The 19637-nt window shown below is 40.7% G+C and overlaps 1 protein-coding gene across 1 annotated transcript in view; it reads right to left on the bottom strand.

Moving 5' to 3' along the window:
• Nalcn (sodium leak channel, non-selective) overlaps nt 1–19637 on the bottom strand; it is a 212017-nt gene that overhangs the window by 8494 nt on the left and 183886 nt on the right. Inside the window, exons 29-40 of the mRNA XM_048341128.1 lie at nt 17273–17393; nt 17085–17183; nt 10938–11031; nt 10316–10422; nt 9794–9868; nt 9009–9128; nt 6615–6683; nt 5584–5732; nt 4778–4871; nt 3802–3934; nt 2819–2934; nt 465–622 (exon numbers count right to left, since the gene is read on the bottom strand). Of these exons, the coding sequence (XP_048197085.1) occupies nt 465–622; nt 2819–2934; nt 3802–3934; nt 4778–4871; nt 5584–5732; nt 6615–6683; nt 9009–9128; nt 9794–9868; nt 10316–10422; nt 10938–11031; nt 17085–17183; nt 17273–17393 (1335 nt within the window). The remainder of the gene's footprint in view (nt 1–464; nt 623–2818; nt 2935–3801; nt 3935–4777; nt 4872–5583; nt 5733–6614; nt 6684–9008; nt 9129–9793; nt 9869–10315; nt 10423–10937; nt 11032–17084; nt 17184–17272; nt 17394–19637) is intronic.

The following is a 19637-nucleotide window of genomic DNA, read 5'->3' as shown; positions in this document are numbered from 1 at the left end:
TATCTGGGTGATCTTTTGGTGTCTGGAAGATGTGGTATTCTATACACTTGGGAGAAACTGACAGAACAGGTTGGGAATATTCTCCCCAGTCCCATGTGAGGGAGAAGATGTAGACTTCAGCCCCACCTTTGCCATGAGCCCTGGTATAGTAAGCAGGTTCTAAACTGCCACAGGACAGATGCTCCATCCCAGCAGGAAGGATGGAGTTCTCCCAGGCCCTCTTTCTGTCTGCTCCTGTGGGTTATTGGGTCACTGGTTCTCAACCCTCCCCACTCCAGTCACTGATAATTATCACGCCATTTCATGCTTGGAAAGTGTGACCTTGCTTTTTAAGCATCGCAAGGTGGCTTTCCAGAGTTAGACTGTACTTATGCATTATTATCGCCGGCCTCTGAGGACCACAGGTGTGGCTCCGGGATTCCAGCTCGGCGCGGTGAAGCTGGGAAGTCCACCCTGCCTCCTACCTCAGGACATCGTGGAAGGTGACGTCGCCCCCATTGTGCAGCCTCTCCATTTCATAGCACATGTGCTTGAACAGGAGCTTATCTTTGTCCAGGTCCACCTCCAGCCTTCCACGCAGCAGCCTCAGCAGGAACTTTACTCGGAAAGTGGGAATCACACCCTGGGAGGGCGGGTGGGGAGGGCAATGATGAGGTAAGCCATGTTTACAAAGAGGAAGAGCGGGAGACAAAACAGAATGGAAAACGGCAGCGACTTCTCAAAACCAAGTGGTAGACCCAGGAACGAAGTAGCCGGCCTCCTTGGTGGCTGGGCTGTGGGATAAGCTCACAGGAACATGAGCTGAACAATGAATTTCTGATCCTCTGATTCTGTGGGATATCACAGCATGGGAAGCCAGCAAGGTGAAAGGCTTTACCTTGGCTCCCTTGTGGGTTCAATACTTAAGGCTTAGGCTCAGTAGCCCATTCCCTTCTCCCCCACACACACAATGGGTCAGAAATGGGTACAAAATAGGGCTGGGAATGGGGCTTAGCGGTTGAGTGCTTGCCTTGCATGCACAAAGCCCTGGGTCCAATTCCTCAGCACCACATAAACAGAAGAGGCTGGAAGTGGTGCTATGGCTCAAGAAGTAGAGTGCTAGCTTTGAGCAAAAAGCCAGGGACATTGCTCAGGCCCTGAGACCAAGCCCCAGGATTTGGGGGGGGGGGGGAATGAAAAGAAAAGAAAAAAGAAAGAGATAGGCTAGCTTCCCTGCACTCAGGTCACCGATTCAGAATACAATCCTAAGAGAGTGGAGCAAAGGTATGGGGGCTACTGGGGGTAGGGAGCAGGGGAGAGGAGACAAGAGAGAGACAGAGACAGAGAGAGAGAGAGGCACAGAGTGACACAGAGAGAGACAGAGGCAGAGACAGAGACAGAGACAGAGAGAGAGTGCGAAGTGGGGTAGAGGGGGTCATGTGCAGCCTGAAAGGTCTTGGCTTCTCATGGTACTTTTGTCAACTCTTCCTGAGATTATCTGGATCTTCCCCAGATCTCCACATGGCTGACCTCTCTTCATTTGTGTTTTTTTTTTTAGGTGCAAGGACAAATCACACCTCCTGAGGTGGGCTGTGAACCACCCTTGCTAAAGTATCCGCCTTCATTTCAGCCATTTTCCTTTCTCAGAGTGCTCATCCCTTCTGAAAATCATACAGTTTGGTCTTCTTTACCAGAGTGCACGGGGAAAATGTGTTTTGAAATTTTTTTTCTGAGTTTGAATACTTACATATATATTTATATATCTTGAGGATGAGACTTACGACTAAAGAAGACATTCATCTGTCTTTCATGTACATCTTAACACCAAGTCTGATGGTAGTTTTATACAATATTTTTTAGTGAATTTGCGTTTTGGTTGAAACTTCCTACATGAAATCAGGTGTGGAATTGTCCACCCATGGTATCATGTTGAGACTCAAAATTTTTCATTTAGTATTTGAGGTTTGGGGACTAGGGATGTTTACCCTGAACCATTACTGATAATATTTATTTCACTATCTATGCCTTGTTTCCATCTATTTCAATGTAAGCCCCTAGGAGCACAGAAAACTTATTGGTCACTAATCTATCTCTGACTGGATCTGTGTCTGACAAGGTATTTTTCTTGGGGGCGAGGAGTGAATAAAACAAAGATATGTAGGAGGAGTTGGAGAAGGAGGATAAAGGGAAGATGTAGGAAGATGTAGACAAAGAAGGTGAGAATAGGTAGAGGGAGAAGATAAGGAGAAGATGAAGGAGAAAGATAAGGCAAAGGAAGAGCATGAGGAGAAAGAGGAAGAAAAAGAGGAGGAGGTGGAGGAGAGAAAGAAGGAGAAGGAGGAGGAAAGGGGAGTAGCAAGTGCTGCCTTGACTAATTCTAGGAAATCTTAAGTTTCATAGTTAACCCATTTTCATGATAACGCAGAAACAGTGCAAAATAACCACGTCCAGATACCACTTATGACTCCTTTTTGTGGTTAGTCTGTGTAGATGCATGATGTCGATTGATTGCGAATTCTAATATGCTGTCCCTTTGATAGTCACAGTTGGTTTTTACCTCTTCAGAACCTAAGGCAATTCCTTCAGAACTGTGGTATCTGTTACCTCCCTTTCCATGTGGACTTCCTACAGGTCTGAAGATAAGGATGTTCATCGCTGGCATTGGCATGAGGAAGAAAGAATCTCTCTTGCTCCCCTACTTGGCTGAATTGGCAGCAATAATTCCACAGTGGCCACTGCAAATTCAGCAAATGTCAATTGCCAACAGGAGCCGTTAACCACTTGCAGTAGATCAGTAGCTATCTGGGATGTATCACAACATGATAACCCATTCTCCTACCTCTCTTTTATCATCCACCATGTTCCAGATGATTTGAAAGTGGCGAAGATCATTGTAACTCAAAAGCTGGTCCTCTTCCGTGGAATAAAACAAAGAGAAATTCTCCACAATTATTGCTTAAAAAAGAAAATTTCAGAAGTTAGACAATGAGGTTCACTGGTCATTTTCTTTTAGAAAAAGTAAAACATTTATTATGAATCATAGACTTTATCACCTACATTATAAAACCAAATGTTGAAGGTGCTTTTAGAATGGCTTTCAAGATGGTAGGTTCGGGGCTGGGAATATGGCCTAGTGGCAAGACTGCTTGCCTCGTATACACGAGGCCCTGGGTTCGATTCCCCAGCACCACATATATAGAAAATGGCCAGAAATGGCGCTGTGGCTCAAGTGGCAGAGTGCTAACCTTGAGCAAAAATAAGCCAGGGACAGTGCTCAGACCCTGAGTCCAAGGTCCAGGACTGGCAAAAAAAAAAAAAAAAAAAAAAAAAAGATGGTAGGTTCATACTAAGACTAAGCTAATCTAGGTCGTGCCTTTCAAAATGTCAGGGTCATTCATACATACTCCATGTATGTAGCCATTTATACTGGCTCAACTCATAGTTGAGAGTCCCTGGGTGGATATTACAGGTCACATGCGTTCTGGGTAGCCACTGTGTTGGGTGAACATGCAGATCTTTCAAAAAAAAAAAAAGTGACATTGCTAGGCTATAAAGGTCGACATCCCCAATTCTTGTTCAACTCAGCCCCTGGGAAGAGCTCTTTTGAAATTAATGATCATCCCAAATAGTACAACTCTTGAAATTGTAATCAACTGTCATTTACATGCGTATTCAGCTTCAGGACTAAGAGGCGACAATTTATAATTAATGCCAAGAAACAGTCTCCCCAAGCAATCCAGGATAATTACTTGAAAATTGTACATAATTATCTAAGTACCTGAGTGTAAAGAGATGAAAAAATATTCAGTGAACATCACTTACCTACAAGCAAATTCAGCATGATGTAGGCAATGATGACATAAAATGAGCAGAAGTACATGAGAGCTCCAGCATAATTTCCACAGTCTGTGGCCCAGTAGGTAAATTCATCTGGCGTACAGAACGGAGGCTGGACCTGAGGGGTGGTGGGGGGGAGTGGGGAGGGGGATACAAGTGTCTACTGCATGTAGAGAGTGAACAGATTCTTAACCAAGTAGAATATAATTAACCTTCAAATCATATTGGAAAACACATACGCATTGGTCACATCACCTGTAGCAAAAATAATAAAAAGATGATTTCATTTCTGCTATACTTTTAATATTACTGATTCCCAAGTTTACTGCCCTTGTTAGAAGCATAATGAACAGGAACTGTTTTCGTCCACTTGACAATCTTTCTGCCATCTCCACAAACCCCAAGACATAAATAGCTGCTAAAATCAAACTTTAAATGCTAATTAAATAATATGTGTGTGGTGGGGGCAAGTGTGTTGGTACGGGGGCTTGAATTTAGAGCCTGGTTCTGTCCCTTGGTGTTGGTTTTGTTTTGCTCAAGGCTCTGCATTACTAATTAATTGAGCTAAAGCTCCACTTCCAGGATTTTAGTTGTTAACTTGAAATAAGAGTCTCATGGAATTTCTTGCCTTATCTGGCCTTGAGCCATGATCCTCCCCTCAGTTTTCTAAGTAGTTAGGATTACAAGCACAAGCTACCAGTGCTTAGCTAAGAAAACATAAATTTTTTTTTCAGACTACACATGCAGTCAGTTCACCTTTAAATCATACAGGAATAATCCTAGTCCTGGGGTACTACTATAGAACGTTGTGGAATAGCAAAAGATCCAGGTTATTCAAAGTCTTCCTGTTATTTAGAGGTGCATTAATGGCAAGGATGGTTCAATGGTTATTGTTTTGTCTCCCAAAATGTTTCATGTTGAGTGTAAGTTGAGACACAGATAGCGAAAAGGAGATATTCACCATGCAATCATGCATAATCTTGTTCCAGTCTTCACCTGTGACAATTCGGAACAGTACTGTAATAGCTTTGCCAGCTGAAGAAAAATTTGCATGCCTAGTTTAGGGGGAAAAAAGAATGTGACTAGTTAGGTTTGACATGGAAAAGTATGTTTTGTCAAAACCAAAATAGATAAATTCTAATGCAAATTCTGTTTCCAAAGGCTGGACCCTTTACTGTGTTAGCCAGTTCCACTTTCCTTGAAGTCTAACTGTCTGATGAGACAACCAATTTACTGCCATCTATCTTGAATGATGGAGTGTGCTTCAGCCACTAATAGTGGCTCCTATTTTCAGTTGGATTATTTCATGCATCAAGCACATTTGTTCATACTCAGTTTGGACTCTTTAAAAATATCACAAGAGGCTTTCACACAATTTAAGATAATACTTCGTAAATATTTTTCATAAGTAAAAACTACTTGGGGGAGAGTTTCTACCTTTCCATAGTTTACCAGAAAAGAAATCTTCAACATTTTTTCATCTAAAAATTCTATCACTTTTAGAGTACATGCATGGAAAAAGTGGTACACAAAGGAGTGGTTTCTCAGGGCTGTTAGAATTATGCGTTTTTTGTTTTATATTATTTCTGAATTGTCTGGGGTTTCTAAAGTAAATTGGCATGGTCTTTACAATTGGCAAATAACATTTAAAATTTGGATATTTTATTTTCCAACCAATAATTTTCTTTCCTGATACTGCTTTATTCATGATTTGATTACTAAAAATATTTGCTTGTGAAATGAATAGCCATATGAATATACACCAACCTGTTAATGTTCTCTCCATATTTCACAGTGCCAAATAAAACCACTCCAGCGAAAGCATAACATAGCAGCAAGAGGAACATCCCTACTATGATAAAGAAGCTTTTGTACATGCTGACCACCACAGTCAAGAGGAGCATCTTTAGTGTCACCTGGAGATGAAGAGGGATGCGGTGGCCAGGGAGAGACAGGGGGGAAGAGAAACAGGGAGGGAAGGCTCATGTCAGCAGGCTGCAGAAGAACTGGGTAGTAAACAGCGTGGCTCAAGAAGGATTCTCCAGGATTATCAGGTGTAAGTTTCTTCCTCTTAGGCATTAAGTGTAAACCTTCAAAAGCTACCAGGTATTAAGAAATTCTACTCATACTTGAAAATGTTCTGTCTCCCCAGACAAATGAATAAAAAGAACATCTCTATCCCCTTAGCTTTCCATTTTCTCTTCTCTTACTCTCCAATTATTTACTCATGGCTGCTCATTTTCTAATCTTACAGAGGTAAACTCCCTTAGACGTTCACAAAACAAATAGAAATAATGGCATAACACTAAAGAGTAATAAAATATATTGATTAGGAGGATATATGGGATGCACATATGAAAATAAAACTGGCCACCACCAAAACAGTATTTCTAAAAATGAAAAATATAGATAGAAGGTATACATAAATATTAATGAAAACTGAGAATCAACTAGAATCATGGATTCACATAACCCTTCACTAAGACTATCTTCCTTTGCCATAAAGTTACTTAACGCAACTTCAGGCACATTAGGGAAGATCGTTTTTTGTTTTCACAGCAAATATGCTATGCTTTATACCCGAGTTCACTCAGCAAACAGGAAGGCTAAAAATATATGGTAAGAAGCATATCATAAGATAATAAAGTGACTGAGTTTGATATTGATTCATCTTGACTTATGATGTCTCGTAATTTGTTGATGAGCCCTGAGCACCCGGGAGAGCTATAACCATTTGGCAAGCACTCATTGTCCAATGTGTGTGTGACCTTCAGTGAGATCCTATCCACAATACTCACATGCTTCCCACAGATGGAGAAGAACCTGAAGACAATCACACACGCTCCCATCATGTAGGTATATGCATTCTGAAATTTAAACAGAAGAAAGCCTCTCAGAAGCCGCACAAAAGATCCTGTCACCATTCCCTCTTTTATTTTACATCTTCTGTGAAGTCTACTGAATAACTGCTTTTAATAAGATATGAAACATCTCTCTATAAGAAATTTACCTTTAAAAAAAAAAAGAGCTGAAAAGGTCACTGCCCAAACTCATGCATACTAGCTATAAAATCAAAATCTCACATGAAAGTTTGGGTTTTGTGTTGTTGAGCTGAATTCCGAATTTTTATTTTACACAAAACAGTGTCGGGCTCCTTTGAGGAGAGCGTGGAACACATAGGATGACCGTGCTCCACCAGAAAGCTAAGTGAGGTAGGAAATCAAGTCCTTCTGGCAAGGACAAAGGCTGGTACTGGAAGAATACTGAAGGCCCATTCTTCTCCCAAGACCAGACTCAGGTTCTTGTCCAAGCTGGTTTCAGGGAAGATGGCCTGGCTCAAGAACACAGCCAGCTCTTTCTTCCAGCGTGTGATTTCAACAAGAGATGACTCTGTAGCTTATGACTAAGAAGGCTTCCTCTGGGAATCGGTGATGCCATCGGCTGCAACTGAAATAACAACTTTGACATTCAGCCGGTGCCAAAGCATGGTGCTTTCTCCAGGAGGCTGCCTCGCCAAATGACAGCAGTCACAGATGGGCCCCCGCGAAGGGGGTCCGGGGAGATCTGCCGCAAGGGACGTGGACAGGAATGCGCACACAGAGCGCCTTTGGATGGGGGACAGGGACCGTGCCTTCCTCCCAGCAGTCCACTTGCAAAATACGGCAGCGATGGATCACTCTTCCAAGACCAGAGGTTCTTAGGGAAAGAACAAAAGCAGTCAAGGAGAACAGGCACGTTGGTGTTGGTGGCGTAGACTTTTCCTCTCTGGAGATAGGGGGCGCTAGGAAGCGTGCGGGGTTCTTTTGCTTGGATGGAGTAGCTTTTAGCTATGCATTTGTCTACAGAAGGAAAATATACACGGGCTCAGTTGCCTGTTCTGTCCATGTTACCTCAGAGTCTATGGTAGATACTTTTGTCTTTCATGTTCTAGAAGTCATGGCAAACAACAGCCTCCCCTTCTTCCAGACCGCACGCCTTCCATCACAGGGGACGGCTGCCTGAGGACCCCCCACCCCCAACCACACACACACCAGACAAGTGGAACCAAGTCGTAACCACTCCCTCAGAGGTGCCTTCGAAGAACTTCGATGACGCTGTTCCCCCAACTCCTGTCACAGGAACACACTGAGCAGTCCTCTCCACCAGAGCACCCTCCGCACTGCTTTGTGAGCAGGTGGAAAATGTCTACCTAGTTTTCCAAGCCAAGAGGAGTGTTTTGCTCATCACATTCTTCTCAGTTTTAGCACAGTGCAGTATACATCCAAACCATCGATGATTTGAGAAAATGAACCGAAGGCCCAAATAATCCCTCACACAGAAGGCCATCACTGCTTCAGGGATGTTCATCAGCACAGCAGTTTCATAGGCTATTTCACAGAAAACCTCTTCTGATGGGGCAGAGGCTTCTCTGTGCTATGAGTCTTAGCATGCTTCTAATATATCAGAGTAGAGATCAAAGGATTGCCAAGGACAAATGATTTGATCCAGTCTGGAAAATGGAGGAGGACAGGAGACTGGGACCTTTCAAAGCCACAATGCTCACTCAATACAAGAACTGGACCACCACATGTGATTCCTGCCCACTAGAGATGTGGCCAGTCCAAGAAAGAATGCCGTGAAAATGCAAAACCCACACTCAAAGGTTTCACACAGATACTACATGTTACGTTGCTCACATGTTGAAAAGATGATAACAGTATGAGATGGTGGGCTGGAAAATACCTCATTAAACTACTATCATCTATTTATTAAAAAATTAATGTAGGTTTTAGAGAAATTTAAATGATATCCGTGGCCATATTTCATTCCCGTTGGACAACGCCACCCTAGATTACAGTCAAGTACATTCATAGCCGTAGAATTTGAGCTGAACCTTAGCCCGGATGGAATGAAGGAAATTTAGGCCAACTGGTGAAAGCAGAGGCCTAGGGAAGACAAACTTCTGCACATTCGAGTCCACGTTTTGCCTAACTGAAGGGAGTGCGTGCAATACACACCTAACATTCACATGTGAGTATGAGAGTGTGTGAGAGTATGCACGCATGTCTAAGGGCCATTCATGACCACAGCTGGGCTGTAGGAAAGCTAATGTAGCACCAAGATCCACGGATATGGAATGAAAGAAGACTGGCACCAGGATTGAACTAAGTACTGAAGCTGCCAACCCAAACCAAGTTCAATGATGCACCCACCAAGAGAGCAAAGTGGAGCACCACCCAGACGACGCCAAGGGAAGTCACGAGGAGGTCATATCGGTTCCTTCTGCTTTGCCAGAACCCGGCAGGTGACATCGCTATGATCTTCATAGTAACCTGGAGAAAGAGGATAAAGAGAACTCAGGGCCAGTGTTGAATATCTATTTACATCTACTAACTTGAATGAAACATATCATATATTTAAGGATGTAATAAATGAAAGAGGAGAGTTTACCAACAAGATATATATTATTTATAGGCTTAGTAGCTTACAAATCTATATTCTCCACACTCCTTTCTTTTTATTTTATGGCTAGGTCTGATAGCAGGACATCTTTCCTCCATAAGTAACACAACAACAAATGATAAACAACCACAGACAGTATGGGGTGAAATGAGAGTCCACTTGCATTTCAAAGAAGATTTCACTGCAAAGGGATATATTATACAGAGCTCTTATTAAAAGACTCTTGGCTGGGCTAACTGCCTGTGTTACCACCATGTTATAATTTGAATCTCCGAAGGACAATAGCATAGGTAGTTTGCGCTAAACATCTGAACTCACATAAGTAGGTGGGCCAGTGTTCAGACACAACAGTCCATAGGAGTGTTCTATTGGCAGAATTGCCTAAAAAGGAATTTTCCCTCCTTCCACCCATTCTCCCCCAAGACTTCAAAGGCAAAGGAACGCAGAGCTGAAGGCAAAGAGCCATCAAAAGGGGGCCCTGAATTATTTTAAAAGTGCATAACTTCTCCCCAGGGCCAGCCGATCGGTGACTTACCTCTAGAACAAAGATGAAGGTGAAAACAACTGACATTGTTGCCAAAGGGACTGTCACAGGGTCTTCAACATCCCACTGTAACCAAGGAACACAGGAACACTGTAACACTGCACACACACAGGCCTTCCCGCTCTGCTGCCCATTTTAATGCAACTGTGATTCATTCTGTGTGTGTGTGTGTGTGTGTGTGTGTGTGTGTGTGTGTGTGTGTGTGTGTGAACTTAATGCCTCACACTCTGGCTTGGATTTTTCCACTCCAGGCTTGGGCTCTACCACTTCCGATTATTTTGGTAAATTACAGAGAAGAGCCTCGTGGACTAAGGGGCTGACTTTGAACCACAGTCCTTTATAACTGAGCCTCTTGAGTAGTTAGGATTGAGCAGGCATAAACCACTGGTGCCTGGTGAATCTCTTCACTTGAGGATGGAGATGCAAATGGCTCTAACAGACTGCGAGATAGCTAGATGGTCCAGGAAACAGACGGTTCCCTTCGTGGGCCTCAGGGTGAAATGAAGTCAGCACCTTGACAGAGAGCAACACCGACTGGGCCAGAACAAGCAGTGCAATTGTCCTCTTAAAGAATGGGTGCTGGGTGATGTCATACATCTTAGCTCGAAAACCATCATTATCTGGAAAAGAAAGGTTTAGGCAAAGGTTTAGATGGGGGACACAGTTACTCTTTTCTCTCATTGTCCTTCAGTGCTCATCTTAAAACCCATTGTGCCCCCCAACACCTGCACTGTCTTGTGAAGTGTTTTGCGGAAGCAGCTGGCTCTGATTATTTATAATATCAGTGCATGACGCAGTCCACCTTGGAAGGAGAAGCGCATCATTGAATTTCTGTCAGTTTAATACATTTCACTCATATTTTCAAAAGGCAAGCACCAATCTATTTTATTTAAAAATTCGCTGTTTCTCCCCCCGCCCCCCTTCATGTGTATTTCGAGTGCATTGAAGCGCAGCCTTTGGATGGCTGATTTAATAGTCCTGTGAAGAGATCTGCAGTTTGCAGCCTGTTTCTCTATTAACTTATGCACAACCTCCTAGTGGCCTCACGATTATTATTTTAATTTAAATCTGAGGCTCCTGGGGGAATTGTGAACACTACTGGCCAACATGAATAAAATCAGAACGTCTTTGATACCCGGGCGAGGTGGGAGATGAAGAGGTTGTGCGATCTTCAGTCTGCTCTTGAGATCTTCCCATCTTCTCTGATCTACGGTCAGCAGAGCCGTCCCCTGACAAAGAAAGAAAGCAGCAAAAGGCAAAGAACATTGCGCATGGGGCAGCTTGACACGCAGGACTAAGGCAGGGGCTTGCAAGAAAGATATTCTGCAAGCACCATGGTGCCTAAAGACACATGGTCAGAACTGTCAATTGGTCTTCAGTGGATTTCCCAACAAGATGGACAAACATTTCAGAGTATGCAGACACCTTCCATTTATATCTGTGAACATGTATAATATTCAGAGGTGGGAAGTTTTCTACCTGATTACATTTTCAAAAAAGATATTAATAATGGTTACTTTCATTTCTTAGCAGCAAAATTATAGCTTGTCAATGCCCATGCTTCTAGAGAAGGAGATTTTTTTTTCTTTAAAAAATACATTCTAATATGTGCAATCGCAAAACTATTTTTAAGAGGTATGAAGTCATGGAATTTGCCTCTTTAAGAAATTAGTGCTGTGATAATTTGCTAAATGGGATCAGACCTTCTGTATTATAAAATAGAACACTTGATAAAAATGCACATAAATTATATTACATTGTATTGCAATGAATTACATGTTATTATATTATGTCGTAAAGGCAGAAGTATAATTTAAGAAATTGAAAAAAGACCCAAAGTCACTTCCATTCTCCCTTCCCTTCCCTAAAGTTGATGGCTGTCCTTCCAGAAGTTTGTGTTTATGTAACATCTAAGTACACAAGAAACAGTCTGTGTTTATTCATGCAGTTTGTCTTTATCCTCGTTGAAGGGTATGTTTTTCATATAACCAGAGTTATAAACCCAATTTGTTCATTTAATTTGATCACATAGAATGGTCCACTGCACTAATATATGACAAATCATTCATTGTCAGTTTATGATGACAATAAATGCTGCAAGAAGCGTCAGTACTGTCAAGTCACAAACATCAATGACAGGGTCTCCATTAAAAATTTCTAGGAGAAGCCTAGTGCTGGTGGCTTATTATCTATGATCGTAGCTACTCAGGAGGCTGAGATGGAAGGATTGTGGTTCTAAGCCAGCTTAGGCAAAAAAGTCCATAAGACTTCATCTCTGCTACTTCATCTCTGCTTCATCATTCAGAAGCTGATCTGAAAGCATGGCTCAAGTGGTAGAGCACCAATTGTGAGCAAGTATGGTGAACTACAGTGTAAGGCACTGAGTTCAAGCCATGGTACTGGTGCACACTCACAAAATTCTTTAGAAGAAAAATTTCTGGTATTTAGGAATGTAAGCATCTTTGTGTTGATACTGCCAAGTTGCTAAAGAACAATAACCAAAAAACCAAATAACCAAATAGCCAATACCAAAAAAGAAAAATTCCTATCAATAACTTACAAGTATTCTTATTTCCTTGTATTTGCACCAATGTTAGTTGTTATTGAACATTTTGATGTGGTCATCTTGATGGGTATGAAATGTGATTGACTCAGTTTTATTACCATTGAGATGAAGCATTTTATGTGTATGAAAGGTAATTCCTTTATCATCCTCTGGGAACTGCACATTCATAGTCTTCGCATATTTTTGTATTTTGATATTTTAATGTTTTGTGGAAATTCTTTATATATTATGGACCCTAATCCATATTTATTCTAAACATATGTGTAATGAATCTTTTGTCATTTATGTGAGTTGTAAGCATAGTATTCAGTCTTAGCTCAGTTATTTATTTATTTATTGCCAGTTGTGGGCCTTTGGACTCAGGGCCTGAGCACTGTCCCTGGCTTCTTTTTGCTCAAGACTAGCACTCTGCCACTTGTGCCACAGCGCCACCTCTGGCCGTTTTCTATCTATGTGGTGCTGGGGAATTGAAACCAGGGCTTCATGTAGAGGAGGCAAGCACTCTTGCCACTAGGCCATATTCCCAGCCCTTAGCTCAGTTTTTTTTTTTTAAATTCTTGTCACCAAGACATTAAACCATTTTAATGCCCTTTAATTCATAACTCTTCTCTATAGGTCTTGCTCTGTGGCTGATGTCAATAAACACACGACTATCCCAAGATCTAGAATAAATGCTTCTGTAGGTTCAAATGGCTGAAATTATTTTTGCTGGGAACTCAGTTTGGCTTTTCGCATTGAGACGGCTGAGGCCAGCACACCTGGTGTTCTCATCCCGCACAGATTTCCTGTGCTGTCTTTGTGCACACCTGAACTTTCCTGGGCTGTCTGCTCTGTCCTCGAAGTCCAGCTCTTCATCCTCATGCCAACCCCAACACTGCTGGAATTACTCCCATTGACTTGCCTTCCTTCCCATATTTTTGTTCTTGAGGCTCAGCCTTACTGACTCAATTTTCTTAAAGAACCAGCTGTTGCTTTTCTTGAGCTTTTTAGAAAGTATAGATGTGTCTTCTCTTTTTTAAAAATGTCATTTTCTGCCTTGACTGTTTTTACTTCTCTTACTGTCTTCTATTTGTTTTTGCCATTCGGATGATAACTTGTTGATTGGATGTTTGGTATATTAACATTTGTTTTTTCTTTAATGTAAACTGAAGACTTTCTAATTACTATAGTTGATATTTAAAACAATTTATCTCTAAAGCTGTTGTGATGTTTCATTATAATTTCTACTTTAATTCAAACTTAGAACCCTGTCTTAATATTTCCAAGTTATAAAGGTTTTGCTATGCTTTCTGTTATGATCAGAAACCATGTTCTGTAATAATCCATTGTTTGAAAACTATTGCTTTATGGATTTTTTGAAGGTTAATTTTCTACTTGAAAATAATGTCTGTTTTCAAATTTGGGGGTCATGGTTCTTTTTTCCCCCTTTATTTGTCAAAGAAGTACAGAGGGGTTACAGTTTCATATGTAAGGCATTTCTTGTAAAACTTGTTACCTCCTCCCTCATTTTTCCCCTGCCTCCCCCTTCCCCTTTTCCCTGCCCCCCCCCCATGAGTTGTACAGTTGGTTTACACCAAGTGCTTTTGTAAGTTTTGCTTTTGGAATTGTTTGTCTTTTTATCCTTTGTCTCTAAATTTTGGTATTCCCTTTCTCTTCCTTAGTTCTAATACACGTATATACAGTATCCAGAGTACTAAGATGAGATACTGTGATAACTGTTCTTTTATGTTTCTGTTTGAAAAAAATTACTTCATTGTGTCAAATTTCTTATATACTATTTTTGTTAGGTTTATGACTTTCTTAGAGAACTACATTAATACATTTCACTCTGATTTTGTATTTGATAGGTTATTTTATAACAGCTTACTTTGGTTTTGTATACTCTGAGATACAAGGTTTCTTTCTATTGATTAACCTTTTGAAAAATTTCAATTATACCATTCATTCATGATCATAGAATTTGCTTTAATTTTTCCTGATATTATTATCGCTAAATCACTTTTCTCACAAATAGCAAATAAATACTTATTCTCTAGGCACAATCGACTTCAAAATTATCCTTTTGTTATACAAACATAAGATGTTTTGGAAAGGGATCAAAAGAATAGTTAAACAGGAGTTATCATTTATATTTAACAATCTCTGAATGTTCATTGTTGTCAAAGTAAGTGTATTAATCAAACATTACTACATGGTAGGGAAGCCAGAAAAAATTATATTGCTGTCTTGGAGTTTTATAAAGAGGTTTCCATTTTCTAAGGAAGATCTGAAAACGTGGCCCTCCAAACTTAGCATATTATCAGAGTCTCTCCTTGGTAGTTTACTCACACACCCTGGTGGGACATTAACCATGTGTACTTCGTGAGGGCAGAAATTCCTGCCAAGGCCAGTGCCTGCCACCTGTTATATGTTGAAATAAATCTCTTCAATGATTGGTAGGTGAATAAATGCTGACATACAGCTCATGTGAAATCATCCAAAAACGTGCAGAGCCTTTTCTAAAAGGTTCACACAAGCAAGACATCTTTTTATTTTCATTCTAATCAAGTTTGCCACCTATGGCAAAATGCTGTCTCATTTCCTCTCTTCCCTCAACCTTTGTTTGGCCTGCCTATCACACTCCAAGACTGGCTGTGACTTCCAGCCCTCCTTCAGAACATAGGGACAGCACTGGAGCTGGGCTTCCGTGGTAATTCTCAGACCCGCCATGAATTATGCATTTGTTTCCAGTTATTGAGCAACTTATCGTGAATCATTCATGCCGCTGACTTTTGAGCTGCCACTGGATCCAATTCTCTAGGAATCAGGAGCTCTGGGTTCAGCATGCTGTTCTGAGTTTGCAGGAGAGACTAAGCTGTCTTGTTAATTGGCTGATTAGCTTTTTGCTCATATTCGGAATTCCCAGTGTCTGCTCCCCTCTATGGCTCAAAGGCATGTAAAAAGACCTCCCTCCTTCTTTTTGCTTGGTATTACACTGAAAACACTGTAGGGCTTAGAGAAAAATCACTTGTGAACATGTGAGGAAGTAAAATAGAGGGGCCATGCAACACGATCGCTACCCTTCTTTCTAACTCTAATATTCCATGTTTCTGTGGGTCACAGAGTGTGGGGGCCCAAAGGAGGGATTTTAAATTGTACTGTTTGAAAGCCTGAATGAAGTGCCATACTCATTAGCCACATATCAAAGGTGTCAATTGACTGAGTAAGTGCTACCACACATGTTGAGCCCGGGATCAGTGAATGATACGAGTTCCACGTGGTAGCTGCACAAGCCAAAGTGCTCTGATGCGGCCTCATGGGAATCCACCATAGCCATGAATAACATCGAACAGCAGGTGCTTTGCTGGCAATTCTAACTCTGTGGTCGAGGTTTTTATACTCTGCCATTTGAAGAATCACAGACCCTGCAGTCAGAGACCAAGTCAGAATTCTGACCTGATTTCTTCTTTTTTTTTTTTTACTCCTTACCAGCCACAAATTATTGCTTAATAGAATTAAGAGAAATGTATGTAAAAAGCTTAGTATACAGTAAGTGCTCAAAAACTGTAGGTATGGGGGCTGGGGATATAGCCTAGTGGCAAGAGTGCCTGCCTTGGATACCCGAGGCCCTAGGTTCGATTCCCCAGCACCACATATACAGAAAACGGCCAGAAGCGGTGCTGTGGCTCAAGTGGCAGAGTGCTAGCCTTGAGCAAAAGGAAGCCAGGGACAGTGCTCAGGCCCTGAGTCCAAGGCCCAGGACTGGCCAAAAAAAAAAAAAAAAAAAAAAAAAACTGTAGGTATGTCAGTTATTATGATTCTACAGACAGAACTTATTAGTTGGGCCTAGAACAAGTGACTTCCCAAGAAATGCTAATAGAATGTTCTTTTCTAAATTCCCTCTTGGTTTTTTTGGGTTTTTTTTTTTTTTTTGTGCTCTCTAAGGCTTGATTCCAGGGTCTAGGTATAATCCCTTAGCTTTTTTGCTCAAGGCTGGTGCTATACCACTTGAGCCACACCTCTACTTATCACATTAAGTTTTTTGGAGGTTAGTTGGAGATAAGAGTATTCTGGATTTTTCTGGCTAAACTGGCTTCAATTCACTACCCTCAGATCTCAGCCTGTTGAATAGTTAAGATTAAAGCTGGAAGCTACTGGTGCCTGGCCCTAAATTCACTTTTTGATAGGAAACTACATTGCTGTCTTCCCATTTGTGCAGCTGGTACCAATCACTAGAGCTGTTACAAAGTCAGTATTCATCCCAAATTCATGTAGTATGTAAATTTTATGTGACATAAGCACATCTTCTTTACATTCTATGAATTAGAATTTGAACTTTTTCATACCTTCCTCTCCCATCACAATTCTGAGTTTACCTACTGAGTTACAAAAGAGGCCTGCAATTTACAACTTGTGAAAGAGGTATCACCTGCAATCTATTAGCCATTGTGTTTTAGTGATTGCTGCACATCTTTTCAGCATGAACAAGAGGAGATGCACTTCCCAGTTGTCAGAGAATTAATGACATTTACCCAAAGGGCAAATGTAGCAAGAGAATTGGACTCCTAAATAATGGGCCTGAAAGGCATCAGTGTAAAATAGGCATCACTTGTAAAATAGTGACACAGATGATTTATACCCATCATAGTATAGTTAACTTGACTTCATACTATGTGTAGAAATGAAAAAAAAAACACAACCCTAATCCATTCTGTTGTATTAAATCAAGAACCTTACCTTGTTTTCATTGAAATTAGCAATAACTACTCCAACAAAGAGGGTCAGTCCAATCATGCAACCCAGGAATACAAAAACATGAATATAGATTCCATGGATCTGCATAAATGAAAAAAAAATGTGATTATTCATCAAAGCAAATGAAAGGCACTTTGGAAGTGTTCAACAGATGAACTGTGCATACTCACCGGCCCCACACGATGAATAATTACGTCCCTCACTTCCACCCAGCCTTTCAAAGACAGGACTTCAAACAATGCCAGCATAGCATTGCCCACATTGTCAAAATTAAAGTTCCGAGGGTTAGCCCTGCAATTCGGAAAGAAGGATGCTGTGTGAAATTTAATGGAAGCCTACACCGTGGGTGCAGGCTTTCTTCAGTCTTTGGAAAGATTGGACATGTGACTTCATTTGCTGAATCTTTGTAGCACAATACGTGGTCATAATTTACTGTTGCTTTTACTAGTAAATGATGGGTATTCTTAAATTTTTCTCAGTCCTGGGTCATGAACAGAGGGTTGAGCTCTTGCTTGTCTTTTTCACGCAAAGATAGCAACCCTACCACTTGAGTCACACTTTCACTTGCAACTTTTTACTGGTTAATTGGAGACAAGAGTTTCATGGACTTTTCTGCTTGTGCTGGCCTACAACCTCAGTCTGTATTCTCAACCTCCTGAGTAGCTACGATGACATGTGTGAGCCACCAGTGCCTTTACTAGAAAGCAACACGTGAGAAAAATGAGGGAGGGGGTAACAAGTTGGACAAGAAATGTACTCACTACTTAACGTATGTAACTGAAACCCCTCTGTTCCTTACCTTGATAATAAAAATTAAATAAAGTATTAAAATATTTGAAAAACAAAGAAGAAAATATAAAATTGAAAATGACTTGCCCCTAAGGGTTTAAGGCTGATTGGAAGAGACATTTCCTATATAGTATAAACATTTTGCTCAGAAATTCAGATTTCTGGAATTATGATTTGTATTTTTATATAAAGTACAGATGTATTCTTTTGTAGTTCTTTCCTACAATCCATCTTTGGGGAAGAAGATTTTAATTTAAGGAAGTGTCTTCTACAGTAGATAGCAGTTTGAGGATTATATGTGTGGCAAAAGGGCATTTTTCAAGAAGTGACAAGTTTTCAATCTGATGCTGAATTTCCATACTCATCCATTATTTTTATGTAGAAGTGATTTTCAGCCAATTTTGCAATGGAAACTACTTTTTTTTTTGCACATACTTGTAAAGTTAGAATATGATAAAAATATTCTATTAGGCTAAGCCAAGAAAAACAAAATATAGTATCACAGGCTTACATGGTCCAAAGAATATATCACATCAAAACAATATATATACATATACATACATACATACATGAAATTAGTCTGTCCTTTACTTATGCTAGTATAATTCAATAGCCTGAAATTTTCCCTATAACAATCAAAGACTTCAATAATTCACAAGCATATGGAGTATAATCATTTTATATCTTGCTCTTACTTAAAATGGAAGGCTGTTTACATATCTTTCCCCCTCCCCTCAGGTTAGCTTTACAATGATTACCACATTGTCTATCTCTCCAATTTGGAAAGCTGTGCCGTTAGTTCCTGCCTCGAAATGTGTCAGATTTCAACTCTCAGAGGGAACTGTTCCAAGTCCTCTCAAATCTTAATAAAGGAGCCTCCCCTCTTCTGGGGATGACAGAAAATCGTGACCTAGGATGCCTCTGGATGTGAAGATGCAGAGAATGTGTCCCAAATGCCACCCTGTCTCACAGATTTCATCATCACCCCATCTGTCTCATGTATTTTGTCTATTCAACCTGAACAAGCAGAGACTTTGTACTTCCTACGATGCACATGGTTTTTCTTTTGCCTTGAACTTCATCAACAGGGCTCAAGAGCCTTGCCCTTCCCTTCCACCAGTCATAATTCCTTTCCATTTCACCAGTTCCTATTTATTATCATTTAAAAGTTAGCCAGAGTGTCTTCTTCACTATTTCTCCTGCCTGGTCCTTTGGTACTTTGGGTTAGGAGATTCTCCTGAGTTCAGTGCACTGAACCTTTGCTTTTGTAGGAAACAGGCAGGTCGTCCATAAAACAAAAGAATCTAAGACTGAGGAATCATCCACCCTCCCTTGCACAGATCCATTTGCAGACCCTAGAAGTCCATATATTTGAACTCGAGACTCCACAAAACCTTATTTTCTTTGTTCTAGAATGTAACTTAAAAATACCTGGAGATGAACTTTGAGCAAGCTAGTAGTATGCTTAGGACTTTGCTTCTGTGGCATCAGAGCCTTTAGCATGCTATATGCAATTCGTTGTAATTTTATTTAACCTCCTCCACTACACTTTAGACTTGTCAGGAACAAAATCTGTAAGTCATTCATGGATGGCTTTTGATAAGCATTCATTCCCGTCTGGTGGGTAGGCAGCCTTCAGCAAGTACATTCATCACAAAACCTATATTTTGTTTTTTCTCTCATATGTCATTTTCCTATGTCTCAGATCTCTGTTTCAAATAAGGTGCAACATTTATAATATGTGAT

This window comes from Perognathus longimembris, chromosome 3, assembly GCF_023159225.1.
Source record: "Perognathus longimembris pacificus isolate PPM17 chromosome 3, ASM2315922v1, whole genome shotgun sequence".
NCBI classification, from domain to species: domain Eukaryota; kingdom Metazoa; phylum Chordata; class Mammalia; order Rodentia; family Heteromyidae; genus Perognathus; species Perognathus longimembris.
This window is presented reverse-complemented; position numbering and strand designations above follow the sequence as displayed.